Below are 12,609 nucleotides of genomic sequence, written 5' to 3'. Positions count from 1 at the left end.
CGTACCTTTATCTTCTTCGGTTACGGTTACTCTTTATTTTCTAGAGTCTCTCTGGCTCCTTTGGTGGATGTGGTTCTTGCTCGGTGTTGACACGATGAGATATTGGGGATTCTGTGGGTTTTGCTCACTTTCACCTCACAGTGTTTCTTGGCTTCCAACCACTGGCGGAGTGGCTCTCATGACCCACCTCTTTAGCCTAGGTTTTGGTTTTTTGTTTAGATGGGCTTTACTGTTTGGGCCACTTATTATCTATTTTTTATGTTTTTGGCTTATGGGCTCTTACTTTGTATTCTCAATGTCTTTTGGCTCTTTTAATGCAATTCTTATTTCGACGCAGAACAAAAAAAAAAAAGTACTGCAACTAGCTAGTTTATGCCAAAATCTAATTAAAGACCAAAAAGCATATGCTGCAAGGATTTTGTGTTTTGCTTAATCTTGCTTTTTCTTTGTGCCTCATCAATCATTTGAAAGAAGAAAATCTGTCCATTTTAGCACGGTTTTATTAGGGGTGGGTTTTTTCCTTAATTTTCAACATTACAGCACATAGACAACTAGAGGTCTCTGAAAACAGAGGGAACTTTTTGGGTATGCTTCAAGTCATTGGTAATTATCAGAAAACTAATCTTCCAATAGAAATTAATGATGTCAACAAACAGAAGAAAATGACTACAATTTGTCAATGTTTCCCTTCAAAGTTGAGACTTTTGGGTTCTATTTGGCTATTTGCAGGACCCACCAAGCGTGCCCTTAGCAGTAGTAAGTTCTAATGTAAACTAGCTAGTAGGAATGTAGGATTGTGTAGCATGTCATGGGGTAGCTTAATTGCGTACCAACATTAATTTTTGGATCTGTATGATTCAATTATGTCCTAATTCCTATGTCATATCTGAGGGGACCTACGGATAAGAGAAGGCCCCAATTGTAGCTGTTCATACTTGTCTACCAGGAAAACTTATATATCATTAATAAATGGGAAAATGAGTCCTTAATTCATATTATAATATATATTTTTATATGTATTTGTGGCATATATTTATCTAAATAATCAAGAAAACTAGTCCTTCATAATTCGTACTTGGCATACCACGAAAACATATGATAAATGGGAAAATGAGCTAGAACATATTGTCTTATGTGCTCAGTTAATCACTACTTAATTAATGAAACCATGCATCAAAATTAAGCACCTAGTCGTACTGGAATTAAATTACAATAGATGTGTACGTCCTGTTATGGATAGGCTTAGCTTATTACAAGTGGTTAATGAATACAGATTGCAGTATGTTTCAAATCATCAAATGAGGATGAAATTTCCACTATACATATATATTTTTCTTAGTTTGCAGGCAACCTTATCCCCCTTAATTCTCGTAATTTCCACCAGACGCAAACAATATACAATTAGCTAGATGCTTACATCTTCCCCTTAATTTCTGATTGTGATGATCAAAATGTTGTCATGTCTTGCAATTAATTAAGTGCGAAAAGTACCATAATTTGTACATCATCTTTTAATAAAATTGGGAGTAGTCAGGAATTTTATTCTTTTTTTTTGTATGGATGCAAGGTGTGGGCTTCTTCTTTTTGGAAAATGAGAATTAATTAGTTGTCTATTTATTTTTGAGGCTTTTCTTCAATCAGGTTGTAGTTACTCCTATGCAACAATACTCAAGAGGTCGATCAAGTAACCCATTTGCTCTTATTTGGCTCGATCCGCAAGTAGAGTTACTCAAGTAGATCTTCGTTTTAATTAAAAGGTTTAATTATCGATTTACCATCCAAAACTGTAACTCATTCTCACTTTACTACCTGAAAGTTTTTTATCTCAGATTACCACTTGTAACTTACATTTGTGTCCCATTTTACTTTGTTCCGTCAACAATTCCGTTAAAAATGATGACCTGGCAGTTAATGCTGACGTGGCGCACTGGATGTGCACCACGTGTCACATCTTTGCTTTTATTTTCATATTTTTTTATTTTTTAAAAATTAAATAAAAATAGCTCCGAACTCATAAAAATACATAAAAAATTCCTCCAGACTTGTCTTGACTAGCAATAATTTACTATCATGTTAAATTACCAATTTGCCCTCTAAATTTTTTTTAAAAAAATTAGAAAGTCCAAATTTATTTCTAAAAAATTAAAATAAATTACCCTATATTAAATAAATTCTAGAATTTTAGTAAACTATTGGACAAATTCTCAAAAATATTTTGGAAATTACCAAAAGCCTGTTTTAGAGAATTATTTCGAAACTTTACAGAAATTCTAGAATTTTTCTAAAATTTATTTTCCTCTAAGACCGAGAGGTCTTTTGGGTAGCAAGTGTTCACGAGAAAGTTATTGTTAGTTTTTAGAAGACTAACGGTGTATACCTCATATTTTTTGGAGTTCGGGAAATTTTTCTATGAATTTTCAAAAAGTCTAGAGTATTTTAATTTTCTATAAATAAATTTGGACTTTTCAAATTTTCTGAAAAATTGGCATTTTGACCCCATAGTAAATTAGTACTAGTCAAGACAAGTTAATAGAAAAATAGGAAAATAAAAAAAATCAGAAAATACAAGAAAAGATGTGACACGTGGCGCACATCCAGCGCGCCACGTCAGCATTAACGGTCAGGTCATCATTTTTAATGGAATTGTTGACGGAACACGATAAAATGGAACACGGATGTAAGTTACAGGTGATAATATGGGACAAAAAAAACTTTTAGGTGGCAAAGTGGGAATGAGTTACAGTTTTGAATGGTAAATCAATAATTAAGCCTAATTAGAATAATATATAGTATATAAAATAATTAATGCAAATAGTTTTATTTGGTGTGAAATATTATGTACAATATATGAATATATGTCCCACAAATTATAGAAGATGAAGTGGAGACGCTCCTTACTTAGTCCTAATTTCCAACAACCATATTGAAGAAGAAAACCTTGCTCTGCTCATTTGTTTTCATCGTCCAATATGTATATATACCAACTTTTTGAACACATTTCACCCTCCCAACAATTTTGTTTCCACTACGTACTGACTGTACGTGGTTTCAGCAGACAGCAAAGATATATGAGATTGAGGGATGAAAGAAAATCTCCATTTTGTGTTTCAACTTTCAAGAATACATATCCAACCGATCGATCATTATCCACATCATTCACACTTAAAATATTTTGCAAACCTGCGTCTTCAAGCCGTCGCATCCGCCGACAATATATAACCCTATAGGGATTAATATATTGACACCTTTTCTATGAAAAGATTTAACAGATTAATATATATCGATATATAGTCTAACATGCTAACATGTTATATATATGTTGTTTCAATAAATAAATAAAAAACAATATGTCATATGTTGTGAGACTATTACACATTCAGAAATGATTCAATATACTTAATTACTAGCTCACAATATTAGGAATAATTAATAATTGGCATCATGAAGTTAAGTGTAGGCTGTAGCGTAGTTAATTACGTATCGTTGGATATTAATTGGATATGCTGTTAGATGTACCTAGGGGTGTGTTTCGGCCGGATCGGATCGGAAATAGGGTGTTCCAATTCCAATCCAAAAAATTTTGGAATGAAATTTATGTTCTAATTTCCATTCCAAAAAATCGGAATTTCAACATCTCATTCCGATTCGGAATTTTCGGATTTCTCGGAATTTTCGGAATTTTTCGGAATATAACATTTTCGGAACTTTCGGATAAAATTTGAAATTTTCGAATAAAAAATCGGAATTTTCACATTTTCATAATATTTTTTAGAACATGTTTGGAATTTTTTTTTAGAATAATGATGAAATTAACAAACAAACAAAAATTAAAAGACAATAGATTATGATGCATTTCAATATTTATATTAAAATGTAATTAAAATATATGTCCAATTTAAAAAGAAAATTCAAAATATTAATTTAAATAACATTTAGAACCATACCATCTCATACCATTACCATAAAAAAAATCTAGAAAAGAAGGAAAAAAAAAAAAAAAGATGCAATTTAGCAAGTTTTTCATTGCTAGATTATGTATGTTAAGAAATAAATTATGTATGATATATATTGTGTATGTTTAATGGTATATATTATATATTATAACATATATATTATATAAGAGAAATAAATGTCACTATGAATGTATAATAGGCTTAATAGCACATATCTTAGAGGTGGGGGATTAATCTTTGGAGCTCATCCAACATTGTTAGAATAAATGCCATTAGTAGATACATGTTACTCACATATATATATATATCATGTTTGAAATTTTGAAAATAATAAGCTTAAATATTTAGTAATTAGTAATTACAACTGGTGGGATATTCTAGTTGGAATAACTGTAGAATTGCTCCATATCTTCAATTCCCCTCCCTAATAAAAAAAAAATAGTAATTACATGTACGGAAAAATGTGGGTGTTTGTGTTACCAACTTACCATTTATGTTATTATGATACACATATATTTATAATGTACATATGTTTATATTAATAGTATTAGTCATCTTTTTTAAAATATATGTTATATGTATCATACTAAATAAATGATAAAATATATAATATGGAATAAATTGGCATAATTTTGGAAATATTGGATCGGAATGCCTTCGGAACATTTCGGAATTTTTTGGATCGGAATTCGGATCGGAATCGGAATTTACATAAACATTCCAATTCCAATCCAATTTTTTTCGGAATTTTCGGATTTCGGCATTTTCGGATTCGGCAATTTCGGATTCGGAATAAAATTGGAAATTTTCGGATAGGAATCGGTCGGATTCGGATTTTCCAATCCAAATCACACCCCTAGATGTACCCTTTAAATACATGAACTTGTAGTAGCTCCAGCCTCCATGAGAAACTAAACAAAAATGTGAATATATATAAATTCATTGTACTAATATTAAATACAAAACCTAGTGGAAATTATAGCAGTTCACATGTAAGATGTTTCCCACTAATAAAGAAGATGTGGAAATGCACTTCCCTTTAGACTAATTTGCCATATCTAAACTTTGAGAGATATTATAATAATTATGAAAACCCACCACCACCTTTTTATTTTCTATACTGCATGTTTCCAAATTTCTGAGTCTTCCATTAGTAACAGTCACCCAATTAACACATCTCCGAGACGCCACTTCTTTCTTAGTTTTACCTAATCCAATTAATAAAGCATACCCTGCATTCTGCCAAACGTCCATTACTTGGCTAATTGCTGTATTCAATTAATAATTAACAAGCTAGGTGTTTCTTTTTCTCTATTTATTTTTGTTTGTTTCTGAAAAAAGCAAGCACATTCGAGAACTGGGCTTAAGATTTTTGGTAATTTACTAGGAAGCTAGCTTTGTGTGGAATTATTTTAAAATTAATATAACTAATTCGGTTAAAAGATGTTATATGTCGTAAATATTAGTGAATATATAATCACTTGTTCATGTTTTCCGTACGTTTAATTTTGTGGCTCATTACTTAACTAGATTTAGTTTGGAATGTGAACAGACTCATTAATTTTGTGGCTCATATTGCTGCAGGCAGAATTTACTGTTGCAAATACATGGGCCGGTCCCTACCAATTTTGCGGCGCTGTCAGCACTAAATTGATATTCATCAACATTGTTTTTTTGGCCACTGATATTCATCCACGTATGAATGGGCTGGAAAGTGAAAAACTGTGAAAAAGATAGATGGATTTGGTCAATTTATATCAACTTCCATGAGAAACTTTACAAAAATGTGAATTATATAAATATAACTAATAATATAAAACCAAGTGGCATATCCATCATTTCATGTCTCCCACTAGAGTACGTGTGTGGAAATCGAAATCAATTTGCTTTAAGGAGTGTATTTAATCAAAACTTTTAAAGATTTTTGTTAAATTAAAAAGTCAGGAGATATTCAATCAAGACTTTTATATACTTCTAAAAAATCTATGAAAGTGAGGGGGTACTCAATTATGACTTTTTAAAAGTCTATGAAAGTCATACGGTACTCAAAATGTTAATGACTTTCACAGATTTCTCAAATTCATAGACTTTGAAAGACTTTTGGCATTAAAGTATACATACCAAATCTTCTTATTTCTCTTCCATTCCCCCTCAAGACTTTAAAAGACTTTTGAGAAAAGGCTTCCCCTTTTCTCTCTCCGCCTCCTTTAGCATTGCATGCGCGCGTGTATGTCCCTTCCAACATTGATACACCTATTCCTTATATTGTCCCATCACTATGCCATTACATATAAATAGACCTGTTATATACGGTTCTAACTCCAGACTTCAGTGCTCCAGAAGTTAGTTTTATGAGTTTACAACATGTCAATTATAATATATTGTTCCACCTTTTTATTTTTTGTATGTTTACGTTGGGAGTTTCAAGGATGACTTGAGTTAGATTTATCTGTTAGATATAATAATAAAGATATTAGTTCAACATTATTTAAATTTTTGACTTATATGTTAAGTAGTAATACAACATTTGAAATTATAATATACCTAAAAAAATAATATGCATACTTATTTAATAATGTTGTTCTTAGAAAAATTAATGCTAATAAAAATTTGTAGTCAAAAATTTAAAAAACAAGTAAAAAAACATTTTATTTTTACCAAACAAATAAGTGAAATGCACTTTCAGCATTATGTCCATTTTAGTAATTACACACAGTTACAGCATTTTTATATTAACATTTACCAAACACTTTGATACTGTTTTTTGAAAATATAGTTTACCAAACACTCAACTGCTCTACTTTACAGCTGAACTTACTTCACAGCTGTTTTTTCTCACAGTAATACCAAACTGGCCCTAAAAAACCTTACCCTCTGTTTCATAAAATTTAGAAAATTTAATTTAAAATTAATTGATAATCGAAGAAGATTAAATTCAAAACATTGCATACTGTAACATAAGCCTTTATATTTTGGATGTGATTGAGATATATTATGACACCATTTTTTATTATTGAGCTAAATCAACTTTTTGAATGTTTTAGATTCGCTGTCATTATTATTATGAGCATATCTAGGAATCTCAAAATTGTATCTCAAATTTAAATTCGAATGATGTGTTAGTATTTTATTGATTAATACATAATTCACCTTAATATTATTTATTTCACAACAAGTAAAATACTGATGACATATCATTTAGATTCAAATTTTGGATATAAATTTTAAATCCTAATATTATTGTTTTATTATACATATTCATTCTACATCAGACATCAGATTTCTGATCAGTCTTCCAAAAATACATGTGGTCCATGTGAAGAAGCCACGTCTGTGTTAATCTAGCTGATCCACTAATTGGTAATTACCTTTTGGCTTTCGCATTGTGTCAAACTTAGTTGCTTATGATGGGATAGAGTAAGCTATTAAAAGACCGCAGTTGGTAATTACTAATTATTATTAGATTGGTGGCATTGACTCTTGCAGACTGCAGGGTCCTCTAACTTCTTCTTTTAAGTCATCCTCCGTCAGCTTAATTGATTATCCAATTAATTAGTATTAATTCCATACTTTTTATTAATTAGTATTAATTCCATACTTTTTATTAATTAGTAATCGTAGTTGGTATCACTGTATCAGTGGCAAAACGCTGCGTTTTAGTGAAAAGCTGCTTGCAACAGTATTAACTCTAAATTATTGAACGTAATTAAATTCAAGAAGCTTGATTTGGGATGCAGAGGAATTCTTATCACAGCTGCAAAAACCATATATATTATATAGCATAACACAAACTGATTGATCGATATGCTTTCCTTCTCATCCTCAGCAAACGTGCATAATTTAATGTGGAATCACAATTAATTAAAATCCTAGCTACCACCAAACTTTATTGCTCATGAAGTTATCTCAAATTAATTAATTGTAACTTTGAAAAGGAATATTAGAACAAGAAAGAGATATCAATATATTGGTGGTAATTCATCATTCGAATTTCGAGAGAGAACTGGTCGAGTCACCAATGGAATCAATGTTGAAACTTTTGGTACACAGATGAATTGAACCTTCAAGTTGCTTAATTCCCAAGATGCCCAAAAGTTTGCTTGGCTTTAAGATTACAACATATATCATCATATATAATATCACCCAACAAATATGCCAAACTTAATAATTTCATGGCCATGCAATTCGAGGCCTAAGAAATTGATCCCAATGCTTATATGCATATATGGTTCAAGATCTGTGATGCCTAATAAAGTACAAGATAATTAAACTATATCATATATAACAAAAAGGAATGAGATCGAAGAGAAGAAAATGAATTGATTGTATAACAATTAATTTAAGATCTAACATATTAATTCTCATAACACTCTTCAATTTACATGCATATTCCCGAAACCTACAACATTACATTGCCAAACCAGTAGTAGGAGAGACTATAATTCTATAACAAATAGAATTATATATATAATAACCCAAAAAAGAAAGAACCCAAAAAAAAAAAAAGAGAAAAATAATAATAGCAATTGAAGCAAGAGCTATAGATTTTAGATATTTTGATGAGTTTGGTGAAGAGTGGAATTAGAGGTGATGGGCTTGGCCAAGTATGTAGGTGTTATGTCTCCAGCCATAATGACAACAACCTTGGGCTCGGAGTCTGCAGCTTCTATGTCCACTGGCTTAGCAGCTGGCTTTTCTTGATCAGCATCATGAGTACTACTACTGGTTGAGTTGGACGACGACGTTTTGCGAAAGGAGCAAGCTAGAATGAGCAATGCAACCGCGATAAGACCCAACATGAGGGCTAGGCCACCGAAGAGGTATGGCATCGGAGACCTCCAGTTTGTCAACACAGCATCGCCTGTAGTACTACTAGCCATGCTGCTGCTGGAGTTTGAAGCCCTCATTCACTATATATGCTTTTGTCACTGCAATATATTGAACCAACCATATATGTTTGTATTTATAAGCTAAGCTTTATAATATATAGTTTTGATGCTACATAAAGTTACAAATATGGCCTTGGTTTTTGGTTATATTTACAAAACGTGATTGTGTTTCTTTCCTCTCTATTCTTTGCATGGCCCCCACCTGGGCATGATTCATTGTTATAGAAGTTTCTTTGATGTATTGCCATATGTGCATTTCTACCACTCAATTCGAACAATAGCTTTCTTTCTTCTACTTGATCAGCAAGCATTTCTTTTCTTCCCAAAACTCACCGTTTAGACTTCCAGCCCAAGTCGTAATGTACCGGTTACAACTTATATTTCATCCCAATTCTCTTTTTCTCAACTTTAAATCATCAAAAATAGATCACAATTACAATTACTTGGGAATGCTCTTTGAGGCATTTCTACGAACAGATTACCCCAACTTTAGGGATCAAACCAAGATTCAAGGATCAAGTGCCTACAATCTAAGGGAAGAGTTATGAGTTCATAGGGTCAATCTAAACCCTAGCCTTTTGCTCTGACTAAAAAACTTTTATTCCTGAAGTTATTCTCAAATTTGTAAGAAGAAGAGGAGAATCATAGTTGGAGGTAATATTTAATCTGAGAACCTTCAGGTTGCTTCCCAGTATGTGCCCAAACGATTGCTTGGCCATTTTTTCTTATTCTTTTTTGTGAGAAAAAAGATTGCGTGGCTTTAAGATTACAACATCATCATAATATATACCACCCAACAAATTAAGGGCCTTAGCAAAAAAGAAAATAAAAATCAATATGCCAAAACAGAGCAAAGAGAAAAGAAAAAGAAAATCCTTGGAGATAAGTAATTTCATGGGCATGTACAAATGTCACAAATTTTGAAGCCTAACAAAAGTACAAATTGATCCTATTTACAAGAAGCAGGAGATTTCAGATGGGGTTTGCCAAGTATGTGGGTGCTTTCTGTCCAGGCATTATGACAACCACAATCTCTGGCTCGGAGTCTGCTGCAGCCTCAACCCTAGTAGCAGCTTGTTCTTGACCATCAGTAGTTCTGTTTGAGTTGGACCTAGTTTTATGAAAGCAGCAAGCTAGAAGCAGCCATACTACGACCATGACTACCACCACGAGGGCTATGCCATCGCCACTGGAGAGGTCCGAGAATGGTACCCAAAACTTCCACTTTCGGTACCAAGCGCCGCCATCAATGGTGGTGGCGGTGGTGGAGTTTTCTGACCTCATTGCTTTGTCACTGTAGCTAGTAGCTTATGTTTCCCCTCTAGCAAGTTTAAGTTTTCCAATGCATACTATATATATATATATATATGCTTAGTTAGTACTACTTCCATAGTGATCTGATGAGAACAAATTAAAAAAGTTTGATCTTTAGAGCTACACTAGTTAAATTGATTGCATTGATCACTCTTAAGCCAATTTGGTTGCCTATATAGTTCATGTTTATTAATGCTAGGTACCTACTTTCATAATAGCCAAAAACGCATGAGTTTGCATCACTTGCTCATTTTAACATAGTGTGACAGTGTGGTAGGTGATATTATTATGACACTATGGTAGTGTATATTTGAAAAATTTATTGAAGCACGCAATTCTGAAATTAAAGATTATATCCTACACTTCAATTCATTGATATTATTTGAATTATAAATTTCAAAGCACATTAGTTCTGGTATGGAAAGTCAAATCTGAAAGAAAAGAAAAAAAGATGATTTGATGACATTTATAGGATGTAATTGATGCAGTTAGCTGTAAATATCAGACTGCTAATTAAGGCTACAAAGTAGTCCAGTTTATCCTAATAAAATTCAGTAGTGCTAGATATCCCACATTTTTATACCATAATTTTATACCACCTTATGTGGCAACTTACATGGCATTCATGCATTGGACACTAAAAAATAAAAACAAAAATCCAAAAAGAAAAAGAAAAAGAAAAACTTTGTCCAGTAAAATAATGACACGTAAGATGGTATAAAAATATGGTATAAGAATATGGTAAATATAGCATTATTCAATAAAATTTGTAACCCAATTACAACTAATTATGCAACTAAGCTTGGGTTACCTCCAAAAAAAAAAAAAAGAAGCTTGGGTACCTCCTACACCAGTGAGTAGAACAGAATATGGGATTTATAACACTTTAGTGGTAAAGCATTTATAACTTTTTTTCTTTTAATTATTATTTTTTAGTATCAACTATGTAATGAAAAAAATTATGGTGGGTCCACAGCCCAAACCTAAATTAGTCAGAAAGTCTAAACCCAAAACCCAGCCCAATAGGGCTTCAGGCTCTCACTTTGCCTTTTAGACTCAATCCAAGCGGACCCAAAATTTTGGAAAGTCTCGATGGGATCATCCTGGCCCAAGCCCAAACCCAAAATTTTTGGGTTGGACTCGCCTCACCCAGCCCATTTTGCATCTCTCTCATGATTAGGGGTGGATTGGTGTCGGTAACCGACCCGAACAACCATTACCGACTTTCGAAACCAACATCAGCGGAAGTGCTCAAGATGGACCGCCGCCGAACCGATTCCAATCCATTATCGACTTTTTGGATTCGGTTGAGCTTGGAAGGGTGTCGATAGCGGTTCAATTTGGGATTTTGGGCTTTCGAGGGGGGTAGCGTCCAAGCCGTTTTCAACGCCAACAATGGTGGCACGGTTCGGTTGGACCACCGAAATCGACTTTCACCCGATAATAACCAAACCGATCGGTTTGGTGCAGTTTTTGGGTTAAAAATGCCAGCCCTACTCATGATGCACGCTAATATGAAAAGTGAGTTCCAATGCTGAGTCAGCAGATACAGCCCCAATCAGCTTGCCCAAGGAGAGAGGAGAGATTGATACCAAGGAGTTGTGTGGCCCTGGTGGGTTCCTTTTATTCGTAAAAGAAAAAAAGAAAAGAAAAAGTTAAAAAGGCATGGCTATGCTTGAATTGTTCTATTGACAAGTGATAAACAAGAGGGAATGAGCTTCTGGGCTATCCAAATCCAACACTTCAAAAGAAAGCCGATTATTTTTATTTGGGGGAGAGGGATTGAACTTGGGTGCATGGGGCAATTTTACAGCCATTTTAATTGGGCTACTTCAAAACCTACTCAGCTATTTCAATTGTGCTACCTCAAAACCTACTCGTTTACAAAATCATTGACAACTTGGCATCTAGCCATTCACTAATTCTTGAGTGGTAACATTCTCTGCAAATTCCACCTTTTTCTTCCCGTAAATGTGTTGCCCTTTACGCATCTCTTTACACTTTTTGTACTGCAAAGTGCACTACATTTTTCTCGCAGCACATACAATGGAGGTTCACTTTTGCTTCTCTATTCAACCTTTATGACCTTTTCCGGCATATCCAGTATCCACCTCAAATCTAGAATGGAAAAGTTTAATGTAAACTTGGTACGCTTTAGCACATTCAGGATCATGGTTGATATTTCATTTTATTTTTTACATTTGTCCACTAATTAAATGAAACGATATTCATTTCATTTTATTTTACAAAAAAGATCACTTCCACCAAAAGGTGAGCACCTTACAGAGTTACAGCATTGGCTGAACTTTGTTATCCCATGTGCATATCTTTTTGAAAAGGTGATAAAAGTGCAGTATATCTTTGTTGAAGATCTTACTCGCTGAGAGTCTGAGACTAACTGTTCAGTTTGTCCTGTGAACCCCTATTGATCACTTGGTGTCTCTATTTGCATG

General features: G+C 33.1%; 1 protein-coding gene across 1 annotated transcript; it reads right to left on the bottom strand.

Moving 5' to 3' along the window:
- Positions 1–8,336: 8,336 nt before the first annotated feature.
- On the bottom strand, positions 8,337–8,863 carry LOC147288388 (protein GLUTAMINE DUMPER 4-like). Its single transcript, XM_086242464.1, has one exon. It carries the CDS (start codon positions 8,858–8,860, stop codon positions 8,501–8,503), a length of 360 nt encoding a protein of 119 aa, XP_086098590.1. The 5' UTR covers positions 8,861–8,863; the 3' UTR covers positions 8,337–8,500.
- Between the last annotated feature and the right edge of the window lie 3,746 nt (positions 8,864–12,609).

Source organism: Dryas octopetala, chromosome 4, assembly GCF_963921425.1.
Source record: "Dryas octopetala chromosome 4, drDryOcto1.1, whole genome shotgun sequence".
Classification (NCBI taxonomy): Eukaryota; Viridiplantae; Streptophyta; class Magnoliopsida; order Rosales; family Rosaceae; genus Dryas; species Dryas octopetala.
This window is presented reverse-complemented; position numbering and strand designations above follow the sequence as displayed.